Here is a 27,765-nt window from a genome sequence, read left to right on the forward strand (position 1 = left end):
CATGCCCATTATTGTTTTAGCTCAAATTTTACTCAAATTATATAATTTATTTATTAAAAAGAGCCCATATACAGTACTTTTTTTGTTATCTGAATATTAGTGGATTTAGAAGCTGATTTTAAAAAACAATGACTGATAATTTTATCCCAAAGAGAACACACTACATCAATTCTATGATAAAGAACTTCCAACATCGTGCCAAACACAGAATCTTATTCAAACATCATTTATTTCATGATATATCTACTTATTAAAATAAAACATGTACACATGTATAAATTAAGGACATCTGCAGACGTATTTTACAGAGCAGCGTGTTGTGCATTGTGTAAGCTGAAGGCATTGTGTGGGTGTGAGTGCCCAATGAAGTTCATGTAATGGTGATCGAGTCCCTGAACCGGTGACAAGTATCCGCTGTGCTGAGACATCGCTGGGTACGCGAGCGTGGGACTCCGCGCCGAGCTGTGCCAGGAAAAGTGTCCGGGAGGGCTCTGCTGAAACACTGACTCGGTTGGACTTGGACTCTGGTACTCCAGCTGGCACAGAAGGTCCGTAGGGTCTGGAGAGATGGTGCCTAACGAGCCAAACACGGGCTCGGTAACGACTTTGGACTGCAGGAAGGCGAGGATCCGTGCGTACTTGGTGTCTTTGGTCTCCATTCGCTCCACAGTGGTCAGATAGTGAACGAGGTTCTTCATGCACTCGTGATAGCCGTAGTGAAAGTAATTCGCAAATTCTGTCAGCAGTTCTCCTGCGAAAACAAAGAACGTTGTTTGAAATCAGCAGGGAAGAAAGGACTGGATTTGGTGTTTTAAAAACTGAATCATTTTACTTTCACGATGTGAGCGAGGAGTCGTATTTAAATGCTTTAATAGACGTATTAAATCTGTTCATTTTAATGTATGTAAAGTTGTTTCTCGGTATTCTTACGCACCTTTTTCTCTCCCGCGCGGGAAGTCTGCAGAGTGGAGCGCGCGCAGATACTGCACAGTCATTTCCAGGATTTCTGCTTTCTCGAGTTTCCCAGAATTCTGTTTTAATGTAGGAGGTCTGTCAGTTATCATACACTAACAATTAATGCAGACATGAACACTTAGCGCACTTAAACTCATTGAATGTTTTAGCTGCGCACCTGTTTAGCCAGTGCCATAGGAACTGTCTTTCCCAACTCGTTTAGACATCTGTTGATTCGGTCTCTTCTTCTTTTCTCAATGACCTTGTGAGAAACAGGAGTTTTCTGTGGGAAGAGAACATAAGATAATAGTAAGTTAAGGGAAGAAAAGCACCAGTACCAAACACAAAATAAGCTTGGTTGCATTGTGTGCTGCACAAGTTTCACTAAATGTAAAAAGCAATCAACGAATATGAAGTTATAATATAATATATTCACTCGATAAAGTGCCATACAGTAAATTACATTTGTCATAGCCTATACATAAGTTATGAGTCATATGGAGAGCCGCGCTGCGCTCTGTTTCCCCGCGCGCAAAACATGCATACATGACGGAAAGCGCTTTTACATCGCAATAAAGTGAAAACATATAATTCATTGAATTAGCATAAAACACTGGCTTGCATCAATTGCAAGACCAGGGAAATCAAGTAATATCTACAGGTCTATTATCCTTAATGTAGTCTTCTGAAAATGCGCGCGAGCAATGCTGTAATGCTTGTTTCGGTAGAAAATATCAATATTGTGCAATTCTGGAAAAAGCTGACATCACGCGAAACATGTTAATTAGTTATAATAGCGGTAGAAAAATCTAAAAACATTCAAGGAGTATTTGGACTGCATGCAGTTACTGGCACCATGTGTGTGCCACTAAAGTATCCACGTACCTTGCGATCCTTCATCTTAGACGCCATCATTTGGTAAAAAACTAGAAACAAATGATAGAATTGTGAAACTATTGTAGCTAGACTAGTAGGTTCTCCTGATTCCAGACGCTTCAGACTGAGATGTGCCGACTGGAGGCAGCCGCTTATAAAGCGCTGGCGCATCCATGGCCCTAAATTATTCCATAGGATTAAAGGCGAGCTTTTGGTTAATGTGTGCACTTAGGATCAGTTAAAGAAATAGTAAAACCTGAAGCTGTGGGCTAGCGGGGGGGCAGACCTACTTTGTTAATCCACGTGGCCTATCTAAAGACACGTGATGGGTTGTAGAATATTATTTGCATAGTAACAGGCCTTGCTGGAGATGACTCGAGAGCGAGCGCAGCGCAGCGCGCGCAATGAAAACAAAGCCCCCTGAGCAAGGCGTCTCTTTCTGTTCCACGTCGCGTTTCTCACACGATCGCCTGTTTATGGGACCCAGCAAGAAATCTTAACTTCCATCCAAAGCCCGTCTCAGGTTTAAAGCCTGTCTACTGTTATTATAGTAATTAAGTAAGCACATAATAGGCTGTTCCGCCGAGTTCAGGGGAGACCTTTTGGAGACGGAGTCCCCCCGTTTGTTCGCAGCGTTTCTCACACGACTTGGTGACACGTCCATCTTTCATGGGCTACGGTCGGGTTTTTGTTTACATTCTCTAGTTTTGTTAGGGGCCTCGGCAGGTGTGGGGACCCGGCCTGGCACACGAGCGGCCCCTCCGACCATGTTAGAGACTCTAGCCGTCTTTGGCACACGAGGGTTACCCACCGCTGGATTCCCTTCAGAGGGGCTCAATTTGTATCCTATTATCCTATAAGAAAATGTCTATTGAGCGGAATGAATAGTTTCATTGGCCTAAATTTTAATAATGCAGTGAAAGAAAAGAAAAGGAGAAATAAAGAAAAATGCAGCTGGTTCTGACGCGCATTATTCTCCGTCACCTGCGCCTGGAGACCTCTATTCATTTGCCTAATTTCGGTCAACTTAACAAACTTTGGGAGAAATTATTCTGGTATTGTTGTGAAGGGTGAAGCTTTCTGATCGAATTAACAGCATGTTTTGATCCGGTAAATGTCATTAGAAAGAAAGAAACAATCGCGTATAGAGGGGTCTGGGTAACGCGCCAAGTGGCGACGCCAAAGCGCAATTCATGCCACAGGGGACTTTTGTACCCCCACATTGCTCAAGTTTGTGCCCAACAAAGGGCATTATTTTATACTTGAATACATTTCATACAACAATTGGCTGTTTTCATCAAACATATTTTCACAGCAAGGTTAACAACAGGTTTATTGTGTTCTCCCAGGCTCCCAGCCTCGGACTTCATGCGCCAAAACGCCTGGATCTTCTGCTTTTTTCTCACTGGGAACGTTTTAATCCTGAAGGTTGGCTATGCTTTAAAGTGCGAGATCGTGTTGCATCGTGGAGGGAAAAATCAAAGATGTGAGGGTTTTTTTTTCTTTTTCTTTCTTTTAAACAATTCAAGCCCTTTGGATATCCAAAGCAACAGAGACTTTTTATACAGCGCGCAAAAGAAAAGCACCAGTGAAACAGACTAAAGCATAAAATCCCATTACTTTTATTGTTGAATTTACCACAAAATTTTATGCAAACGCTCTTTGGAGCAGACACAACAAACCTTTTTAACTTGCTTTCGGTATCTTAAGTTCTGTAATGTGACTATTTATGATCTGTTTTTTTTTTTTTGTAAACGTGTGTTTTGCATTGAAGAAGATCAATACGTCAACAGAATTTTCTCCTACCACAATGTAATTTAATTGTCCAACATTACACCAAACAAACCAACACAAAACAGATTACTGTATTTTAACATCTTAAGAATGAGCTGATATTCCACATTCATGTTTCTTTGGAAGTAACATTTAAAAGATCAAAAATAATGCACAAAGCTGCACCAAAGCATCATTGTACGTTACATAAGTTCATCCCATATTTAATGCTAGTAATGATATCCGTTATATTAAAAAAACTATAACTACAACTGTGTTCTCAAAAGCCTGATTTTAAATGTTTTTACACATTTCTGATATATTTTCATACAAATATTACACTGCGTGAACTATTCACATGCACACTTTTTTATCGTTGTGTTGATAATTGTCGATATTATAAAATTATAAAATATGTTATAACATGTAAAATGTATATTTTGTACTTTAAAATTACGCTCTAAAGAGTAAAAACTACAAAATAACCAAACTCTTAACTCTTGGGTTTGTTTTAATGTCAAGTGCGTACGTTAGCCTACCCTTTAAACATAAAAAAGAAATAATAATAAAAATAAAAATGCTTTTTAAAATAATTATATGTATGACTGTCATGTTAGACTGTTTAAAAGCCCTCTGAATGACAAGATATTTTTTTCTGAATCACAAGATTTATTATTGTTTTGTTTTTGTTTTTCATTTCCATACACTGGTAATTAATATTAGGCCTATAAAACGTTTGGAATTACACTACTAATAAAAAAAAAATACTAATAAATGGAATAATGAATGGACAAAAATGAGTATAATATATATAAAAAAGTATCGATCTGGGAAAAGGTGTTTGTATCCGAGAAAAGTGATAAAATCTACTAATTGTCGTATCAATGTTTCATTGCTGTGCCATATAGCTGTTTAAAGCTGTCTAAACACGCGTCTGTATGGGGATCACAGTCTTAAAGAGGGGCTACCTGAAAGCTGAACTCTGTCTGTAAGGATCTATCCATGTGAAAGAGAATTAGAGGAGCGCAGTCATGCATGTCACCCTGATTACAGCAGTACAGTTCGCCTTATTTCCCAACCAACCTAAGACTTTTTCACAGACACACTAACCAGTCTGGGCTTTCTCGGACAGGAGGGAATGCTTTCGCTTGTGTGAAGGGTTGCTACGGCAAATCTTTTAAAGGGTGGTTTAAAAAGTCCTGCTCATTGCTCTCTGCTACTGCCTTTACACTATAATCTTTTTTTCTGTCTTTTTTTTATTATTTAAATTTCTGATAGATAAAACATCTCATTTTTTCAAGTGTGATAATACGGATTAAAAATAGATAGCCTAAATAATACTGATCATTTATATTATATTGTTTGCCTATAATGATCATGACCTTCTCAGAACTTGATTAGAAGACTTAATAGTTAAAGCAAATGTTTGAAGATGCCTTAGATATATTGGTATATTACAACTAAATCCAAAGCGCCATCGTGTGGAGATTTCAACAAAATTGACACGTCGACTTTGAAGCCATTGTCTTAAAAAATACTTTAGAATTTTGAATTCGTTATATTAAAAATGTGTATTCAGTTATGACTTTTTATTAGTATGATTTTTTGGGGGGTCAGACAATAGTTACAACATTATTAGTTCATTAGTTGTATTAGCTCTTTATTTTAGTTAGCAACTAAATTGCATCTAAAAATGCAATTGCATCTGCAAGTATATGCCTACTATAAACTTTTGTCATTTAGTATGTTGCGCGCAATTGTTAGATTTGAAATTCTTACGTTGATGGGAAAAAATGCTGATCCTCCAGACGATGTGTTGTCATGCGAGAGGCGGCGACCCGTGGTGACCCCAGGCCAGGGACACACACAATCCTTTAGCTTCGCGCGCCACCGTGAGTCTCCTCTGCATCACTTCACACGAGACATTCAGCATTGTTCGTGCATCACAATAGAGCATCCTTAATATTCAGAAAAATAGCCCGAAATCAAATATAAATCTATTGCTCGCTGAATAAATTTAAAAGGGCGAAACAATAGCTTTCTTTATGTCTCGTTTTCCCCCTCATAAATGTATCCTAAACATGAACGCTAGTCATGGCGCCGTCTTGCTCACTAGAGGGAGACATAGCTATTATCATGTAGAAGTAAACTAAACTCCTGTTGAAAGAAAGAATTAGCACTTTTTTTGATACACTTCTCAGATCTCAGTACTCAGTTCATATTGGACCTGTATTTTGATTGATTGATTGATTGATTGAAACGTTTATTTCGAACATGTAAATAAATATAGTCAAAACAAAACAATACAAAATAATTTGAATTTATACATGTCCAAAAAGGAGTAGGAAGAAGCAAAAGCTTATTTAATCCTACCCCTTCTCCACTCCACGTTGTATAAGCAGCCAGGTAGTTTAACCGTGATCATTTATGTGGCCATGGAAGAGTTTATTGTAACTGAAAAATAAAATGCAGAAATTGTAGGCTAATTACTTGGATTAAAGTTTATTAAAACACTAAAATGTTGTTATATTATGGTCAACAGAGAAGGCGTAGGTTGATAGCTAGACTAATAGACGGTACTTGTCTCATATTTTTATAACTCATATTTATTACTTCACCTCACCTCATGGTGTACAGAAAACAACAGAAGCTTCTACTTGCTTTATTAGTGAACGTTGCAGTTTATATTTATCACAACACTGCGTATGCCGTCTTATATTTTTATAACTCATAATTAGGACATGCTAGCTCAGGGATCCTCAAATCTGGCCTACGAGATCCACATTCCTGCAGACCCTAATCAAACACACCTGAGTTTGATCAAGATTTGAGGAACCCTGGGCTAGCTTCACCTTATGGTGTTTAGAAAAAAAAACTGAAGCTTCATCCTGTTTTATTTGTGAGCCAATTAATCTCATTCTTTCACTTCGTACGCGTAAAAATATGAAACGAGTGTTCTGATTGGTCGAGCGCCCGGTGTGCTATCTGAAGACAGCGCGGAGAGCCACATACACGCCTTCAAATAACAGCGCTGTGGACGCTACAACACCACTCAGGTTTGTGCAATTCTACCTTAATCTTGGCTGGACTGATATCATTATTTCAATAGATTGAAATGAATAACGCTTGAAAACATCCAAACCGTGCACATTAATAAATATATCACGGAGAAAAGCGTTCAAATGCAAATTGTGCGTCACTACATCTGTTCAGCCTCATATGCATGCTCGGTTTAACACATAAATGCAGCGATGATGCCGTGTTTGGGGATGTTTTTATGCAGCGAGTTCTTTTTGAAGCAGAGTAGTGTGGTGGTTGGAAGAATCAAGTTCATTTGGTTCAATCGGTTCTTTTGAACAGTTCGTGTCAACCATAGACTGCAATGGTTTCAATGCGTAAACTCACGTGGCTTCTGACATGCAATTGTTGCATAATAAATATTTCGTCTACTGTAAATAATATGTAATGTATTAAATCCTGCTCTATGTATGTGTCTCATACAGTTCCTGTGCGCTGTATCTGTATAATTTCTAATATTAATGCTATTAAAAGTAACTTCCCCATCACTCCACATGTGGTTCACTCCACATGATTATACCATCAGCTCAGTCATAGGTCGAATCGATCGATCATATCGGTTCAGTAACTGTTGACTTCAGTTTTTATGTAGTAAATGAATTGATTTCTTAGTTTATGAACAAATTCCGTCCAAATCGTGATCGAATCGCACAGGTTGATTTTGTAAACTGGTTCAATCGATTCATTGAAAAGATCCGACTCAATAGAATAAATCAATCACGAACTGAACATCGCAAAGCACGAGTGAGCGCAGGAGAGAGCGCTTCCACATCTGGCGTATTTAGAAGAAAAAATAGAGAATGTTAAAACATTTTCTCACAATAGAAGTGTTAACCCAACGTGCATTTCCTTGGCACTCCTCTATCAGAGACAGTCAGAGATGGCTGAAGTTCAGCGGAGGATCGTGTGAAGACAAAGAGAGGGGCGGAGATGGAGCGTGCTTGGAGACGCTTGTCGGTGCTTCGCCCGCTCTATTGTTAGTTAATTAGCGAATACAGAACGGAATCGGACATGGAAACAATGCAGCTCTTGTCCACGGCATGTTGTGGCATCACTTCTTGTCGTGTAACCTCCCATTTGCGTTTCCATATCACATATCACTGGCCATCACAAAATATAGGCTGTATCCTGAACTAACCATTTAACCTGCAATGCCTGACATGCCATTTATTTGATGAAAAAAATAAACATGGTCTAATAAAGGTTCAAATAGAACATGGTTATGCAACAGGTTTGCAGACAAGAAAACACAGTTAATTTGGCCTCATTTCGTTGATGGATTTATTTTTGGATCATAATCACATCAGGGGAATTATATTTATGCAATTTATTAAAATGTACTTAAGCAATTCACACTTTTCCTATATTTTAAAAGCATACAAGATAATGTAAGAATTAGTTTCAAATAGGCTAAGTCTTGCATGAAACACTATATATATATATATATATATATATATATATTATATGAAACATTTTTTTTTTCTATATTGTGGTAGGCTAAGAAACTGTTCTCACAACTTGTCTGCTCATGTTTTTTTTTTTTTAAATGTGATGACTATCATTCTTCTCATCAAATCAGTTAAATGCATGATTTATGTGTGTGAAACAAAGTGATAGTGTGTGAATATGTTGTGGTTGAGATTTTAAACTGTAGGGTTGTAGTATATGAGCAGCAGACCCGCTCAGGAATGTTTGGAATTTTGGCGGTCTAGCAGGCTGAGGTTATGCTGTTTTCATTTCCTTCTGTTTTTCTCATATTCATGCAGACAGTTTGTTCTGCATCTTCGGGTTTTGTGGTCACGTCATTAACCTTCTTTCAAAGTTAAGGTTGCATAGAAATGTTTACTTCTTGTTCTTTGTAGTGATTGTTTGCATATTCTATAAACTTTTGACAGAATCTGTTTTTCAGAATTTTTTCCACTAGTATTAGACAAAATTGCTCAGAAAGTCACCCCGTGTATCATCAGCTTAAAGTAAAAGAGGATAGTTGCCCCACTACAGAATAACACCTGTTGATGTGGTTACCAATCAAAATGTGTTCTCATCTGTTATTTAATATATTTAACAGGTTTACAGATAAAAGCACCGGTCTCGAATTTCAGATCTTCCATTTCTATTGTAATTCTTCTCGCAAAAGCCAAAACTGCCCTCTGGGCTTCTGTAGAAAATGGTTTGTATTATGTACTGCTCCACTTTTAAACTTGTTATAGAAAGATTTAGGTGTGGTTCAGCTAGAAAGAGTTCAAACATGACCAAGCCCATTTCAGACTATAATCAAGCCTGCACTGCCTTTGTAATAATGAGATTCATATGAAAAGTCTGAAAATGTGCAGAATGAGATCGTAGAAAAGCACAAATATGTATAGTTGTGAACACACTCACTCTGTGTCTGTCATTAAGACTGTTTGATGATTGGTGAAATAATGTAAGTTGGAAGTAAATGAGTTGTAAATGTCATTGAATGCATAGCAACATTAAGGAATAAGAGTGGGTGCCATCAGAATGAGAGGCCAAGATGATAAAAACAAAACAATAATCCACAAGTAATCCAAACAACTCCAGTTCACCAATTTAAAAGCTGCGAAAAGCTGCATGTTTGTAACAAAATCCATCAGTAAGACATGTTTAACTTCATACCATTCCTATATCCATAATATTACTTTTTATAGTTGAAAAAGTTGTCTCGTCTGAATCAGGAGAGAAACATTTACAGATCAAGCACCATTTACAGTCCAAAATTGTCATGTACAGGTGCATCTCAAAATAATCTTTTTTCTTGTAACTTATTTCAATAAGTAAAACTTTCATATATTTTAGATTCATTACATGTAAAGTAAAACATTTCAAAAGTTTTTTTTTTGTTTTAATTTTGATGATTAGAGCTAACAGCTCATGAAAGTCAAAAATCCAGTATCTCAAAATATTAGAATATTTACATTTGAGTTTCAATTAATGACCATCCATACAGTATAAATTCTGAGCATCTCTTGTTCTTTGAAACCACAATAATGGGGAAGACTGCTGACTTGGCAATGATCCAGAAGATGAACATTGACACCCTCCACAAAGAGGGTCATTACTGAAAGGTGTGGCTGTTTACAGAGTGCTGTATCAAAGCATTTTAAATGCAAAGTTGACTGGAAGGAAGAAATTGGAAAACAAGCAACAGGGATGACTGCAAGCTTGAGAATACTGTCAAGCAAAGCTGATTCAAACACATGGTAGAGCTTCACAAGGAGTGGAATGAAGCTGAAGTCAGTGATGATTTGGGATGCCATGACGTCTGCTGGTTTTGGTCCATTGTGTTTTATCAAGTCCACAGTCAATGCAGCCGTTTACCAGAAGATTTTGGAGCACTTTATGCTTCCATCTGCTGACAAGCTTTATGGAGATGCTGATTTCCTTTTCCAGCAGGACTTTAGCACCTGCCCACAGTGCCAAAACCACTTCCAAGTGCTTTGCTGACCATGATATTACAGTGCTTGATTGGCCAGCCAACATGCCTGACCTGAACCCCATATGGAATCTATGGGATATTTTCAAGAGAAAGATGAGAAACAGTCGATCCAACAATACAGACGAGCTGAAGGCTCAATAGTGCCTCAGCAGTGCCACAGGATGATCGCTTCAATGCCACTCCTTACTGATGCTGGAGTTTGAACTAAGGAGCCACGACCAAGTATTTGGTGCAAATGAATAAATGAACATACTTTAAAGAACTTGATCTTTTCTGTTTTGCAAATCCTTTTTTTGATTGATCTTAGGAAATATTCAAATATTTTGAGATAATGGATTTGTCTTTCATGAGCTGTAAGCTCTAATCATCAAAATTAAAACAAAACTTTTGAAATGTTTTACTTTACATGTAATGAATCTAAAATGTATGAAAGTTTCACTTTTTGAAATAAGTTACAAGAAAAAAACTTTTTCACGATATTCTAATTTTTTGAGATGCACCTGTATGTGAGAGGACAACAAAGGATTGACTTTTTCACAGAAGGAGATAATATTATGAATTATGGACTTATGCTCTGCCAGAAGTGAATGTGCACCTATTCAGTGCAGAGGATCAATTTGTGCGGGTGGATACATTTTCATCAAAATGTGGTAATTTTTTCTCTTCCAGAATGTGACATTGTTCTTCTCCTTGTGCTTCTTGTCTATTAATGTACGTGTTGATGATCTTGAGGCTAGGTCTCTGTCAGTCAGTTGCCTTTGTCTCTCTTTAATAGCTTCTTTCTATAACAACAAATCAGTTCTCGACTGAATTGGGTCAATGGCTCAGACATAATGTCATATATTTGTTTAATTTATCCATAAAAGCTATTAATATATTGTATACATATTTTGTAAAACTAATGGACAAATAAAATGATAGTGCTCCTGAATTTTCCTCCTGAAGTTCCTTTTTAGATTATCAGTGCTATGATTATTACAGCCATGGAACTGCAAGTCTCTCATACAATCAAGTCTCTTGGATTGCATTGCTTTTCTCTGATTATCAATACATAGACTGACAAAAACATCCATCTAGACCAGTGTGCTTTAGCTCTCTTTCCTTCATGAATAGTTCAATGATGCCCTAACAGACTGGAGAGTAGGGAATATATTTGACCACAATCTTTTGTCCAAAAAATAATCTCTACATCTGAATGGGCCGCTGATGGAGTTATGAAATTATGAAGGTTATGCAGATGTCAGTTTTATGAGATACAATTCCTGAAATTACACTACATATTACAGTACTAAGGGCCAAATGTCCAGTTTGACTTCTCAGAAATGTAAAAAAGCAGAGGTGCTGTACTAATGCAGAAAAAAAGAACCAGTTAGACAGACATGCATTTCAGTGCATTGTTGATGCGTTTTCAATTCCAAAAACCGCATATATATATATATATATATACACTGAACAAAATTACAAACGCAACACTTTTTTGTGAACAATATTTGAGAGAAATAGGCCTTTTGTGTACATAGAAAAAGTGTTAGATCTTTGAGTTCAGCTCGTGAAAAATGGGGGCAAAAACAAAAGTGCTGCGCTTATAATTTTGTTCAGTGTGCGTGTGTGTATATATATATATATATATAACTAGCCAAAAAGTAAAAAAAAAAAATTATAGTCAACAGCACAAAAAAAGAAAAGTCAAACTTGATAATTTCAACTCAAAAATGGACTGGACAAAATTGACACCTTGTCAAAATTGTAAGAAATAATTGCTTTTTAAGCATGTGACGCTCCTGTAATTTGTATTTAGACATACCTGTGGCAAGTAACAGGTGTGGGCAATATAGTAATCACACTTGCAACCAGTTAAAATGGAAAAAAGTTGACTTAACCTTTGTGTTGTGTGTCACACTGAGGATGGAGAAAAGAAAGAAGTGTAAAGAGTGTCTGTGGATTTGAGAGAGAAAATTGTGGAAAAACATGGACAATCTCAAGGCTACAAGTCCATCCAGAGATCTTAATGTTCCTGTGTCCACTGTGCGCAATCTCATGAATAGGTTTACAGCCCATGGCACTGTAGCTAACCTCCCTGGACCTGGACGGAAGACAAAAATTAATGAAATATTACAACAAAGGATTGTTCAAATGGTGGATAAAGAACCCTGATTAACTTCCAAACAAACTCAAGTTGATCTGCAGACACAAGGTACAACCGTGTCAGCTCGCACTATCCGTCTCCATCTGAATGAAAAGGGACGCTATGGTAGGAGACCCAGGAGGACACCACTGCTGACACAAAGGCATAAAAAAAGCAAGACTGGAGTTTGCAAAACTTATGTGACAACCACAATCCTTCTGGGAGAACATACTGTGGACCGATGAGACAAAAGTAGTGCTTTTTGGTAAAGGACATCATGGCATTGTTTACAGAAAAAGAAATGAGGCCTTTAAAGAAAAGAACACAGTCCCTACAGTCAAACATGGTGGAGGTTCAAAGATGTTTTGGGGTTGCTTTGCTGCTTCTGGCACTGAATGCCTTGACTGTGTGAACGGTCTCATGAAATCTGACGATTACCACAGAATTTTGGGGCGCAACATAGTGGCTAGTGTCAGAAAGCTGCGTCTCTACCAGAGGTCATGGCTCTTCCAGCAGGACAACGACCCGAAACACACTTCAAAAAGCACTCAGAAATGGTTACAAACAAAGTGCTGGAGAGTTCTGAAATGGCCAGCAATGAGTCCAGATCTGAATCCCATAGAATACCTGTGGAGAGATCTCAAAACAGCAGTTGGGAGAAGGCATCCTTCAAATCTGAATGACCTCGAGCAGTTTGCAAAAGAAGAGTGGTCCAAAATTCCAACAGAGATGTGTAAGAAACTCATTCATGGTTACAGGAAGCAATTGATTTCAGTTATTTTTTCTAAAGGGAGTGCTACCAAATATTAAGTTAAGGGTGCCAATAATTTTGTCCAGTGCACTTTTTGGGTTCTGTGTGGAATTGTATCAAATTTGGACTTTTCTTCAGTTTTTTTTCTTTTTAGTGTGTGTGTTGTTCCAATGCAAACAAAAAATAAATAAACGTGAGTACCAAAACATTTGCAACTGCAACAATTTTCTGAGAGAAGGGTTGCATTTTCGGACAGAATTGCAAGGGTGCCGATATTTTTGGCCATGACTGTATAAATAATAATTATAATTTTTTTGCTATTGCTAGTCATTCCAGAGAGAATACTATTGTACATAATTTATCAATATTCTGATCCATTTTGCAGGAAGATAATATTTGTAAGGTAATGTATTTAAACCTTTAAGAGTACACTATATAAATGACCTTGAAGACAACATGGGCTAAAGCCACAAAACTCCTTTTTGACATTGATTTCCTGTTTTTGTGCGTGTCTGTGCCCTCATGACTTTTAGAGAATTTGCACGTTTTAGCCTATTGGTTAAGTAAGCTTGGTGTTAATTCCATAATGTGTCTATAAATGTTATTAAAGGTTTGATTAGGAGGTCACCAAGCAGACAGTACCATTGCTAAACCACTGGGTGTATTGCAGCTTCTGAAACAGTCTTGGTCATTTTAATGGGAAAAAAAATAATCTATACATTTAAAAAAATCTAATAAATATGAAAATATTTGACTAAGTGAATTTTCAGCATTAAGTGCAGCTGACTCTGTTAACCGGAGTTATTCATCTTGACATGTTTAAGCTTTTACAGAACTACAGTTGTTTTTGTGTGTGTGTGTGTGTGTGTCATGAGTTTGGTATCCTGTGTGCCATGTGTCAGAACAGCTGTTTGTTCTAGCTTCTTTGTCTCTCTCTTTTTCCATTGGGTTCCATTTATGCAATATCTTTTTAATATTTCAGTTGTTTCTCCCATTCAGAATGCAGTAAATGCAGAACCCTTTGGTAGAATCTCCTGTGACTCATGTTTTTGAAAATTGGTTTCTTGATTTGTATCTAATTGGAATTCTAAAAAAATTGTAGGTGAATCGTCTGATGTCAAGTTGATACTTAAATGAATCCTTAAGTTGTGTGAGTTATAAAAATTTCCTCTGGCTTCTGGCGTGGGACTTTCTGTCTGTCTCTTTTTCTGTCTGCCTCACTCTCACGGTCTTTCTCTCAGTGGGCTGATTGTGAGTGTAGCTCTGTCATTGGTTTATACTGTCTGCAGCCCAAGTATGGAGAGAGGTTAGTTTTCACTTCGAGGACAAGCACTGCCAGACCTGCCATGTGATCAGCATGACATTTCCCATCTGTGAGCCAGATACACACAGCTGCTGGCACTAACATTTACACGCGCGCGCACACACACACACACACACACACACACACACACACACACACACACACACACACACACACACATCGTCAATTTAACCCTCTTAGAAACCGTCTCATGTGGACATATATAGGGCATCTTTCAGGAATTACTCAATTCATGTTTATACTAACAATGTGTAGCCACACACAGATGTTTAAACCTTCAATGACATTGAAAAACGCTTTTAAAAGTGAATTCATGCAGTGTTAAATATCTTATAGAAACTGTTCAATCTGCACCAATAAATTAAAGAAGTCACTAATATCAACCGATAACCAATATGATGCTGATATACTGTGTATCTGGTCCTTTGGAAATTAAATAAGATTATTATTATTTCTACATCACAAAAATGAGTGAAAATGTTTCATGCTAATGAGAATTTGGGGGTAAATGAGCTTAAGTGTTATGATGACCAGTGTCATTTAAGTATTATTCATATGCTGTTATAGCTAGTATTTCTTAATATTTTGAGCATTTTTAGTTTAATTTGTTTAAAAAAATTATTTATTTAATTTATTTTTATGAGTTTTATTTGAAACGTAGTTTCATCTAATATATTTTATTTTAGCTTCATTTCAGTTAATGAAAATGTTTTAATAACAAGTTAGTTAACAATTAGGCCAGGCAAATATAATTTTAACTTCTTTTGATTTTTAGTGTCAAATTTAACCTGCACATGTTCTTGACAAATTCAGTGAGAGGTGTGAGGGAGCTTACTTTCTGGCACATGTGGAATGTCTTCCTTTTTTTTTTTTTTTCTCTCTCTTTCATGTTTGTGAATTACTGTATTGTGTTTGAGTAGTGGAGTGTTTGAGCTGCCACACATCTCTTGTTCTCGTATTAGAGAGCAGATCTGCTACACGACTATCAGCTACTGTGCTGTTAATCAGGAATTTCGCACACAAACAGAAATGTCAGTGCTAACAGCTTTGGATTGGATTTGTGTGCTAATGTTTCTGAGATAAGAAAAGCAACAGTAGCTTTGTATTGATGTGTGGGATGCCAGCATCTCCATGTGTTTTGAAAGACCCACTTCATTCTCACACACACACACACACACACACACACACACACACACACACACACACACACAAACGATTGCATCTGCTTAAACAGACTACAGGGTTTAAATACTGAAGCCAAAAGGGTAAAAAACATTCAGAATGAAATGAGAAGTGGGAGACAAATGAGAACTATAAAGGAAGAAATCGAGATGGAAAATTCAGTGACAGTTTAGAGTGAGAGAGACCCCACGTGGTGGTATTGCTGTTTGTGAGGGTCATTCTGCTATTCATAGCCAGTAGTTTCCTTCAGGTCAGTTTAACTACTACAACAGACACGCGCTGAAAGTGTCCCTTAAAAAACATATTACGATATGAGCTATTATTCAGGCCAACACACACAGAAGAAACCCAACAACTAGAGCTGCAGGGTAAGTATTTTGTCCATAAGTTTTATGCCAAGCTGGTGTGTTTTTTCATTTGTGATACTTTTAGGTGTAATATTGCCCCCAAAATTGAGGTAAATCAGGGTGAAATCTGGTGTCCTTAATTGGAAAATCAATTAATAAATAAAGCAAATAATCTTTATGGAATGTTCTCATTTCGATAGCTATGTAAATGTGTGTGAACTTTAGATTATTTCATGGTCAGGTGTTGGGACTTTAGTAGAAAGGAAACTAGAGAACGTTCTCACCTTGAGAAATACTGAAATTGGTGATCTGCCTTCAACTGATATTGACATTTTATTTTATTGGTTTATGTGTTTTGTGAAATTAATTCCGTTTTTGGTAGCAAAATTTTGAAGTAGAAAACCTGAAATTGTATTTTCTTGTAAGATGTTCTCTAGTAGTGATTTATTTAAAAAGAATGTTTTTTACAGTGCAGAGTACACTGTAAATACTAAAAAACTAAGTATTTGCTTCCATTTATTGATTAGACGGATTTATTACAATAGATTTAAGATATAGAAATAATACAAAATGTGTTTCATCATAAGATTGTAATAAAAATAATTATTCTGCACTTACATGATTTTGTTTATATCTGTGAAGTTTCTGTTGCTTACCATTATGTGATGCCAAATGGAACAATATTGGTGAATTTGTGCAAATACACTAAAAATCTAAATTATTACATTTTTAGTATTGTTATGCTTACTGTAAAAGCAGTAATATTGTGAAACATCATTACAATTTAAATGAATTGTAAAATTTTGTAGTTTTCTGCAAAATTAGAAATTTATTCCTGTGATGGTAAAGCTGAATTTTCAGCAGCCACTGCACCAGTCTTCGGTGTCACATGATCCTTCAGAAATCATATTAATATGCCTAATCTGTGTTTAGTATTTTTGTGTAAACAGTGATATACTACCTTTCAAAAAGGCTGTTAAATTTTTTTATATATTTCACAATATTAGTCCGATAAATGCAGCCTTGGTGTCTTCATAAGAGATGTTTATCTTTTTATATTATAAACTTTAGACTAATAGTGTAAATGTGAGAAGTCTGCATATAAAACAGCGCATCAATGTCACACAGACCTCTGAGGTGAAGGCCCACCATATTATCTACAACACATTAACAGTTGCTCCTCACAGGATTTAGAACTTATTTTCACCCTCAGTATGAAGACCAAGTGGTTTCAGAGATATTATCAGCAAACACCTCACTGATACAAAGAAGCTGCCACCCTTTAGAGGAAATGTTCAACTTGTTGTTAGAGCAGAGAAGTCAAGCTGCAGAAGTCTGAGGTCTCAGCTGAATGAAGGACCCTCTTCCTGTCTGTAATTAGTCCACTTCCATGAGAAGAGACTGTACAGAGAAACACAGCTAGAGGCTATGGGCTGATGCAGCTGAAATATTTATTGCCTTTTTTATTATAGGCCGATTTTCTGCTCATATAGAGCTGTCACGAACAAGGCAGAGAAATACAGGGATAAAAAGAAAGATGACCATTTGGAGTTTTTTTTTTTTTTTTTTTTTTTCTTAAACTAGATGTGTATATATGATATTATACATCTAGTTTGTTAAAAACAAAATACACATCACATTATAATGTACAAAATAGATAAATGTATAAAAATATACTGATTAAAAAAGCTTGTTTTTATAATAAATAGAATTAATAATATTTTATTATAATGTAGCAGGAATATTGTGCATTCGAAAAAATACTGTATCAAGAAATAAATTATTCTTCAACTACAATCTCCTACTTTATTCATTTTTGTACACAATGTGTTTTTCTTTTGTCAGTCAGTCAATATGTGTTAACACAGAAATAAGGCCAAATATTCATCATAAATATACACGTGTAGCATTCACTTCAATGGATGAATTTCAAACTGATTTTCAGCTTACGATCAGGCTTTTTGTCCCACTAAATTCTTCCTTCTGTGTTTTCTTCTTTCAGACTTGAGAAGGCTGAATTGGCAGAGCCATGCAGGCCCAGGATCTGATCCGGCACCTGCGGATACCTGAGCTGGACGACTTAAGGCAGTATGTACGCAGTTTACCCACCAACACCCTCATGGGCATGGGCGCATTCGCTGCCATCACCACATACTGGCTGGCCACTCGTCCCAAAGCACTTAAACCACCTTGTGACCTCGCCATGCAGTCTGTGGAGGTACAGGTAAGGGTCAAAATGCTTCCTCAAAAGTTTTACACTGCAAAACCAATTTGAAAATCAATGTTAAGGTGAAATGGTCCAGGGTAAAATAGTCTCTCAGAATTAGGCTGTGTATAAAACGTCTGGTCTATATTTAAATTTTTTTCCCGAAGCCACATAAACAGGAAAGACCTATATGATCCACATGCAAAACAAACAACCACCGTTTAGATGATAACATTAATACTCTGACATGCAACAAAGTGGTCACTGTTTTATTTTGAGAACACTGACCATTAATTATGCCATCATTTGGCAAAGAAAGCAAAATACACAGTTGCACTTGATGATATGCACTTGATGACAATACGTCACGACTTAAAGACTTATATCTTGTTTCAGTGTTACTAACCTCGTCAAACAAAGCTATTGAATGTTTTTTGATGCATAAATTTAAACTTTGGAAAGTCAAATGTTTTTTTTTTTTTTTTTTTTTTTTATTGTAAATGCTCATTGTGGCCACTTGGTTAAAAACAAAGATTCCAAGAAGATTGAAAATAAATAAGTGCACTCTGGTTTCCAGCAGTTGCTTAGCAGTCCAGTGTTGCCAGATTGGGAACATTTTTGGCTGTCGCGGGTGTGTGCATGAAGGAGAGTAAATGCCAGCTAATTACATTGCTTTCTGATCACTTTATTGTGCACTTTTTGCACAAAAAGTAGCTTATTCTTACTGTGGACATTGAAAATGATGCATGTGTTTTTCCGAGGGTTAAAGTCATTGGTTAATTTCTTGATTGCCATTTTGAAAATATTTCTGGACATTTTAGCATATTTTCTGTCTCCCTTTAACGCATTCGCCCTGTTTTGATCCATATTCCTGTGAAATTGAGTTATCTTTATTTTATTTTGTTGTCATTATTTTATTTTAAGGAGATAAAAATGGTCCTTATCAACTTTGATTTGACATGGCAATAAAATTCTATCACATTATTTTGGCAGTTAAAATTTTGGGCTGATTTTTGTTGAAGTGGGCATGTTTTGGTGAGCTTTTGGGCTGGAAATCGTCAACCCGATCTGGCAACACTGAAGCAGCCATGGCTTGCAAATCCACCAAGGTCATAAGAAGTCGTGCACACCATCATAGCTTGCAAAACTTTGTTAACGTTCAAATTTAGTAAACATGTTTCAGTCAAAGACCTTTGAATGCATTTTAGAGGTTGAAGGCATCTGATGCAATAGTGATTATTTTCAAACTTCCTGTAGCAGTTCAGCAGTGCAGACTGTGGCTTCCTCTGGGTTTACCCCAGCATGTGAAAAAGTTACCAGCTGCATGTCACAACTGTCTTTTTGTATGCATCTATGAACTCTTTCCTGAGTTACCCATCTCTGTCCTCAGACATGCATGCAATCAGGTTTTGTGCAGAAAACATGAATGCTGTCCTTTTTGAGCTTTCTGTTTATCGAAGAATCCAAAATAACTAAATTATAATAATAATTGTGTGTGTGTACTTGGTGAGCATAAGAGACTCCTTTAAAAAAAAAAAACATAAACAGTCAAACTTGCCAAAAACAGTTGAATGGTAGTGTATGTGTGTTGAAAACACTGGAACAGCCTGGTACAGTTATTTTTAGAGTGGTCTTTTTATCACATTCCTCTGTCTTGTTCTGTCATCACATGCTTTTTATGTGTATAGCCGTTTGCTTTGGATTTAAGTTCTTTGCTTTGCTTTGGATTTAAGTAATTATAGCCTCTTTCACCCAGACAAGTATAATTCTAGATGCATGTCCTTGATTTCTGTCTTTGCCTGAAAGAGTTTGTGTATTCTCACCATTTCTTGCATGTTTGCTATGGTAACATATTGAAGCATGTTGGCAACAGCTATAAAGTCAGTCAGATCCACTGCATCGACCATCTGTAAATTCCTTTAGCATTAACAGCTCTATGGCCTTGTCTTTTTTTTTATTTTTTTTTATCTAAACCTAATGCCTGCTGTAAGCATTATGCATAAATTATATTAATGTTTAGTTCTGGTCCTCAAATTTCATTGGCGTTATGATGTTATAAGATTTCTAATGTACAGTTTAAAAGCACTGGGACGATTCACTGTTTGCAGCACTGTTTCTGTTCACTCTTTCCAGATTAGCTGTCTGGTGTGAAGCGAGCAGGGGTGGTTTTGCCTGGAGTAAGGAGTTATTATTTGATTGTTAGGTACATAATACCATAGATATTTGTTTTTGTTTTTCAGGGTAATGGATATGCTCGTCGGTCTATTCTACAGGACAGCGACACATGCATGACATACTACTACAAAGATGCTCAGACAATGTATGAGTTTTTCTTACGAGGACTACGAGTGTCAAGTAAGTCAACTAGTTGTTTGCCTCTAGTCGTGAAGATATTAAACACCACACCAAAAAAAAAAAAAAAGTTGAGTCAACTTAAAATTAAGGCAACCATCTTAATTTTAAGTTGGCTCAACTTTATTTTTTATTATTATTATTATTATTTTTTTTTACAGTGCAGTAGTTCACCTAAAAATGAAGCGATTTTGTTATTTTAAGGTTTTGTCATCATGTAAGATTTTTCCCTTTTTTTTTTTTTTTTCTTTTTTTTTTAGATAATGGTCCTTGTTTGGGATCACGTAAACCAGGCAAACCATATAAATGGCTTTCATATAAAGAGGTAAGATTGCTATAGAGCAAAATTGATTGGAAACCTTATTCCACAACTAGTTTGGTCTTTTTCTCTGTATGTTTATTGAACCCTGTATCATTTGTAGTTGATCAGATATGGCTGTTGAATAAGTGATGTAATTTCGTATGATGTTCATGTGTGTAGGTAGCAGACAGGGCAGAGTTTGCAGGTTCAGCATTACTCCACAGAGGTCACAGTCAAACAGGAGACAAATACATTGGCATATTTGCACAGAACAGGCCAGAGGTAATCACATGCACACAGACAGGTTTCTGAAGCTGTCTACCTCAAACATGATGGTTTTGATGATCAAAATATAATTTAATTACTTCGATTACACTTTGATTGCTACATTGATTGCTTTGCTTCTTATACAGCAAGTGTGGCAACACTTTCGTATTCAGTTTTGTTCATTTTATATTAATTCTATATAAAGATAACCAAGTATGTACATTCCACAACTGATTAAGTTTTGTGCACATTTCTGCAGTGGACGATTTCAGAGCTGGCATGTTACACATATTCACTGGTGGCAGTGCCACTGTATGATACACTTGGTACAGAGGCCATCAGCTATATCATTGACAAAGGTGAGCTAGCACACAGCATTTTTTCCCAATTCTGTGCAATAGTTTTATATTTCCCTTATATTCATTTTTTAATTCTGCAAATAAATACTAGAAAAAAAAAACATTTTAGTGAGGACTTTGAAAATCGTATGTAGCACCATTTTTGTGTCCTATTCTAGAAAAGTGTTTTGTTCACAGTCATAGAAAATCCTATTAATTAAAGCATTAGTAATCCTATTTCAATCATGAGAACTCTTGGAATAGTTTTAGAATGATAATGGATATGACAATATTAATGTACTAGGTCTCAGATGGCTAGATTGACTATGCATGCTGCTACTGCAGAGCATACATCCCGTAGCAGATCTAGACAGGTGGAGCTGGGGGAGGTGGAGGGTTTTAGAGGAACTCTGCAGGGTACAGCGAGCACTGAACCAGGCTATTTAAAAGTTCAGCAAGCAATCTGATTGGCTGATTAAATCGGATTGTCTCAGCAGTGGCCAGTCAACATGCAAACATGTACAATAATGATGTGATTTCTAGCCTTTTGCATCTAAAGAATCAGCCTGCGCCATTCAGACTAAACTTGATATTATTTAAAATGTTTCATATTTAATCACATTGAAGTATTTAATTAATTACCAGAACTATTTTTAATTTCATTTGAAGATTTTAAAGATGTAAATTGTGTTGACATTATGACATGTTGTTGAAATTGTGAGAAAGTTGTAACAGAGCCTTTGTTGTAGCCACCATCTCCACTGTGATCTGTGACATCACGGATAAGGCTCATCTGATCCTGGACTGTGTGTCTGGCCGGAAACACAGCATCACAACCATAGTGATCATGGAGGACTTTGACAGTGAACTGACTGCACAAGCACAACAGAAAGGCATTGAGATCCTGAGCCTCAAGGAGCTGGAGGTTTGATTACACACACAGACACACACACTCTCTCTCTCTCACACACACACACACACACACACTTAGACACCCTTGGTAAGCAGTGATCCCATTTAATCTTGCATTTGTGCTTCATTAAATGAAGTCTTTCTTTTGGCAGGCTATTGGCAAAGTGAACTACAAGACGCCCATTGTGAGTAAAACATAGCGCTGATTTACAGAGTTGTAACTTTATATGTGAATAATGAATTGATTATTTGATTGCTTTATTATTGTTTTGTTTTGTTTTTTGCTTCATGGTAATTTAATGAAGCTTAGTTTTGATTTTATTTCTAGCCACCTAAACCAGAGGACCTGGCACTGATTTGCTTCACAAGTGGAACTACAGGTAAAAGTGTTTATATGTATTTACTATGTATTTAATTGTGGTTAATCTTAGAATTATTTTGTAGTTAACACTTTAATGCATTAGTATTCTTTTTCATGAAAGAGAACAAAATATATGCAAATGTGGCTACCATAATCATTGAATATTTGATTTGTACTTGAGAAATGGACCAGTCTGATTCATGAACAAATCATTCAGACTGGTTTTATGAACTGAAAGAAAGAAAGAAAATCATGCTGGTTTGTAATTACAATTTATAATGTAAATGTTAATTTTGTCTGTCCAATTTCCTTTTTTTTTATTTTACAAACCATACACACAGAACACATTTCATGTCTCCTTCAGATGTTGCCTCATCATATCTTGTCATATTTTGGCATTTTTAGTGCTCCAGCTCAGAGAATAAAATGAATCTGTTTTTTCCCCCAACAGGAAGTCCAAAGGGAGCAATGCTCACACATGGAAACGTAGTTTCAAATTGTTCTGCTTTTATAAAAGTTACAGAGGTAAGTCAAGAGATTGTGCTATAAATGTAAAAAAGTTAATTGTAGTGAAGTATTTCTTGGAAAAGGAGCAAAAATGACAACTAGTGAGATTGAAATGACAGATCATATCTGTGAAGTTTTTAGGAGCATCTCTCCTTCATTTTTTTTGTCAGTTAATACATGTTAGTAAATGTTTTCTTCAAATCAAGTTCTGTCTTTCTGTTATGTTCACCTCTTCTTGTCAAGTCACCTTTATATATATATATATAGTGCTTTTAACAAAACAAATTGTGTCCAAGCACTTAACCGTGTCAAATTGGAGGATAGAGTGTCAGTAATGTATAGAAATAAGATTAAACACTCATTGTGCCTCATTTCCTCATTTAATTATCTGTTTCTTGTCATGTGTTTGTATATTGTGTATGCCTGTGTGGTTAGGGGTTGCTGAAACCTAGTCCTCAAGATGTTCTCATCTCCTTTTTACCGCTAGCCCATATGTTTGAAAGAGTAGTAGAGGTACGCTGTATTTCACACTGCACGTGTGTGTGTGTGTGTGTGTGTGTGTGTGTTTTACAGGTTCACTGCATGCTCAACCAGACAGACATTCACATTTCTTACCTACCACTAGCACACATGTTTGAGAGAGTGGTCGAGGTATGTATTATGCATGCACACCGTCATTAAACAATTGTTTAATCTATTTTCTAAACAATTTGCAACAAAGTTAGTTTGTGGTGCACTTAAAGGGATAGTTCACCCAAAAATGCAAATTCTGTCATTAATTACTCGCCCTCATGTCGTTCCAAACCTGTAAGACGTTCATTCATATTCTGAACACAAATTAAGATATTTTTGATGAAATCTGAGAGCTTTCTGATCCTGCATAGACAGCAACGGAACTACCACGTTCAAGGTCAGAAAGGTAGTAAGGACATCATTAACATAGTCCATCAGTGGTTCAACTTAAAGGTACTCTATGTAAGTTTTTGACTCTTCTAAAGCCAAAAAATAACGTAATCTGTATGTAGATATTTAAACATGTTATGTTTACATAGCTGTTTCTCTGAAAAATAATGTTATAGCCAGTAATTATACTCTGAAATGTGCGTTTCGGGCAGATTCCGGGCCGAAATTGAGGTATTCATTTCAACCGCTAGCTGGCAATATTACATACTACGCCTTTAATCTGTATGATCCTGCCCACTTCCAGTTGTCGGAAAACACAACGTATTGCTGTCAAGGAATCATGTTATGTTTCCATAGCTGTTTCAACAAAAAGAGTATGATAGCTCTATGTCAGCTCTAAACTTTTTTTGTATAAATTTCTTGACAGGATAACCACCTGTGGATCAGTTTAAAAGACACTTCTTTCACCTTATTTGCGAGAGAGAATTTTTGCTGTAGTGACCATTCTTTTTTCCAGTTGAAATTATCAAATAAATTATTCCAAAAAAAGTTACATATGGAGCAGAAATTAAGTTCTCAAGAAATAATGATACTATTTTATAATTCTTGTTTCTTGATGCAGAAAAGCTAATTTGACCAACAGGAGTGTCACAGGGATTAAGAAAAGATGCAGTAACTTTTGAAGAGTACCTACAGTTTTTAAGAAGCATACACAAACCAGAAGGAATAGCTCCCATAACTACAGCAAATTATTTTGGAGTTACAGGTATTTGGTATTTCTAAAGAAATTCTGAATACCTGAGCAAAAGACCTTGATTGTCAAACAACTGCTGCACCAAAACCAAACCATTACTAAACCAATTATCATAATACAGAAATCTGTTCTCAAACAAAATATTCTTATTGTTCCAAATAAAACACCTCTGTTTAATTATGTTTATTAATTAAAGCCCATGCTAGAAGAACCTGTCGATGAAAGTTTGATTGGGAGTTTCTTTTAAAAGAAAAGGAAGACCACCAAACTGTGAAAAAAATAAGTTGAGGAAAAGCATTCCAAATAGAAGTTGGCTTAGATGGGCATTGCTTCAGCCAATTAATTTTAAATGTATTGTTAAGGGAGTGGAAATCAATGAAATCCATTATTATAGCAGTTTAATATGACTGATTTTCTTATGAGTTTTGTTTTTCCATAATTTTATCAAGACATCATTAATTATTTTACATGTGGGCTTATCCACAAAGAGAGATTGAGCTGCGTACGCCAAACGAGACAGACCTGCCTTAGTAAGCAATGTTCTGCCTTTTAAAGACAAATCTCTTTGTAACCAGCAATTGCATCTTCTTTGTGTTTTTTGCGATAATATGTTTAAAATTGGCTGAGCACCTATACTCATCTTTAGTTAATTGTATCCCGAGGTATGTTAAACTATTTTTGACAGCAATACCCTCAACTGAGGCAACAGAGCAATTTTTAATTGACAGCAGTTCACATTTATTAATATTTAAATGTAATCCTGAAGCCACAGGAAAAAGGTTGGAGAATACTCAATGCTACAGGGATTTGTGAAGAATCATACAAAAATAAAGCAGTGTCGTCTGCTAATTGGCTTATTATAATTTTATTGTTTCCAATTGTGATACCCTTTAAATGGCTACTATTAATATGCAAGGCTGAGGAACTGTGTTGCAATTAAAACTAAATATGGGGAAACCGGACATCCTTGTCTAACTCCTCGATTTAAAAAGAATCTAGGTGGAGTACCATTACTCAGTTTAATTGAGCTGTTTCCGTTTATGTATAGCATTTTAATCATTCTACGGAACGAGTCGCCAAAGTCAATTTTTTCAAGAGCCTGAAATAAAAATTCATGTTCCAATGTATCAAAAGCTTTGTAACAATCTAAAAATAAAATAAAACCATCACTATTAACATAGGATCGCTGCATTTAATCTGTGAAAGCACATGTGTGATAACAGTAATAATAGCATGTGCAGCGGCAGCCTCCCCCGGGTCCTAATGCGTGTTCTGTGAGGAGTTTTAATCTGTAGGGGGCACGGTGGTCTACTTTTTATTTAATTAGAAGTAAAATAGCCTACACAAATACCATTTAGACTGTTTCTGATTAAATAAAGCAGTAACTGATGTCATAAAATGATGATTGTTTTGATTTTAATGGTCAGAAGCTATAGCTTACATGAAAAACAAAACACCTGTAAATGAAATAATTATATATTCTGATTTATTCATTAATGTGTAATATGTTTTATTTTTTTAAACGAATTATAAGCTCTAAAATATTTTCAGAAGTTTTACAACTTTTGCTTTAGACCATCTACAAATGTTAAATCTTAAAATAAAATGTTAGGGTGAACACTGCATCTTTGGAAAAAAAAAATCAGCAATTAATATATAGTTTATTTATAGTTATTTTTAAAGCTTCAATGGACTGTCAAAAAACCTTCTTTTTTTTTTTTTAATTCTAACAAATAAGTTCAAAATATTGCTTATAATTTCTGCACAGGAGAGACTTGGTGTTGTTTCCAAACAAAAGGAAATATATCCGTATCGGCCAAAATGAGTTGAAAATATCGGCATATCGGATATCGGCAAAAATCCAATGTCGTGCATCCCTAGCAAAAATCATCTGAATTTGTACGAGTGAGGTAAATCTTGTAAAATATGTACGCTTCATAAAATTAAGGTTGAAGCACTCATGTCACTTGGACTATTTTAATGACGTCCTCCTTATTACCTTTCTGGGCCTTGAACATTTTGGTTTCATTGCTGACTATGGAGGGTCAGAAAGCTCTTGGATTTCATCAAAAATATCTTAATTTGTGTTTTTTTTTTTTTTTTTACTCATGTCATTGCTGTACACAGAAGAGGATATTTTGAACCGAACAGTTACCATTGAATTTAGGAAAGGACCAAGTATGGTGACCCATACTCTGAATTTGTGCTCTGCATTTTACCCATCCAAGTACACACAAGTGCAGTGTGTTTAAGTGAACACACACACACAGCCATTTTATGTTGCGGCACCCGAGGAGCAGTTGGGGGTTCGGTGCCTTGCTCAAGGGTCTCACCTCAGTCATGGTATTGAGGATGGAGAGAGCGCTGGACATTCACTCCCCCCACATACAATCCCTGCCGGACCTGACTCGAACCTGTGACCTTTGGGTTACAAGTCCGACTCTATCCATTAGGCCACGACTGCCCCAAGCTACTGTCAACTAGTTACCCACAGTCTTCAAAATTTTGTGCTCGGCATAAAAAACTCATACAAGTTTGGAACGACATGGGGGTGAGTAAACAATGACAGAATTATTATTTTTGGGTGAACTATTGCTTTAATATTGCCATTTTTATTAAATTTTTGAGGGATGTTTTGGTTCAAGGTTCAGTTCACCCAAAAATGAAAATTTTCTGAAAATGTACTCACTCTTAGGCCATCTGAGATGTAGATGAATTTGTTTCTTCGTTAGAACAAATTTGGAGAAATTTAGCATTGCATCACTTAACAAGTGGCGTAACAAGTGGATCCTCTGCAGTAAATGGGTGCCGTCAGAATGGGAGTCCTAACAGCTGATACAAACATCATAATAATCCAAAAGTAATCCACACGACAATCCATTAATTAATGTCCTGTAAAGTGAAAAGTGGTGTGTTTGTAAGAAACAAATCCATCAGTAAGACATTTTCTCTAAATCTGTTCCAATGAAGAAAGGAACTCGTCTACATCTTGGTGAG

At 36.2% G+C, this 27,765-nt stretch overlaps 2 protein-coding genes across 5 annotated transcripts in view; one reads left to right on the top strand and one right to left on the bottom strand.

Annotated features, from left to right (window-relative positions):
- Positions 1-302: 302 nt before the first annotated feature.
- On the bottom strand, positions 303-2,005 carry LOC306873818 (hairy and enhancer of split-related protein helt-like; the record flags this gene model as incomplete). Its single annotated transcript, XM_079423311.1, is given in 5 exon segments — positions 303-751; positions 935-1,031; positions 1,133-1,237; positions 1,840-1,926; positions 1,928-2,005. Coding segments are annotated over 5 exon segments (816 nt in total).
- Positions 2,006-6,608: 4,603 nt separating this feature from the next.
- LOC306873873 (long-chain-fatty-acid--CoA ligase 1-like) overlaps positions 6,609-27,765 on the top strand; it is a 28,121-nt gene continuing 6,964 nt past the window's right edge. The window contains exons 1-11 of one of the 4 annotated variants that reach the window (XM_079423387.1): positions 6,609-6,659; positions 17,870-18,091; positions 20,314-20,428; positions 20,686-20,750; positions 20,907-21,008; positions 21,253-21,352; positions 22,081-22,256; positions 22,396-22,428; positions 22,572-22,623; positions 23,056-23,129; positions 23,685-23,762. In XM_079423387.1, the coding sequence (XP_079279513.1) occupies positions 17,897-18,091; positions 20,314-20,428; positions 20,686-20,750; positions 20,907-21,008; positions 21,253-21,352; positions 22,081-22,256; positions 22,396-22,428; positions 22,572-22,623; positions 23,056-23,129; positions 23,685-23,762 (990 nt within the window). In that variant the 5' untranslated portion in view covers positions 6,609-6,659; positions 17,870-17,896. Of the gene's footprint in view, positions 6,660-15,529; positions 15,889-17,869; positions 18,092-20,313; positions 20,429-20,685; positions 20,751-20,906; positions 21,009-21,252; positions 21,353-22,080; positions 22,257-22,395; positions 22,429-22,571; positions 22,624-23,055; positions 23,130-23,546; positions 23,625-23,684; positions 23,763-27,765 lie in introns of those variants that run through there. The other 3 variants (XM_079423389.1, XM_079423388.1, XM_079423390.1) reach the window with 3 other exon arrangements.

The sequence above is a fragment of the Barbus barbus genome, assembly GCF_936440315.1.
Source record: "Barbus barbus genome assembly, chromosome: 8".
Lineage (NCBI taxonomy): Eukaryota > Metazoa > Chordata > Actinopteri > Cypriniformes > Cyprinidae > Barbus > Barbus barbus.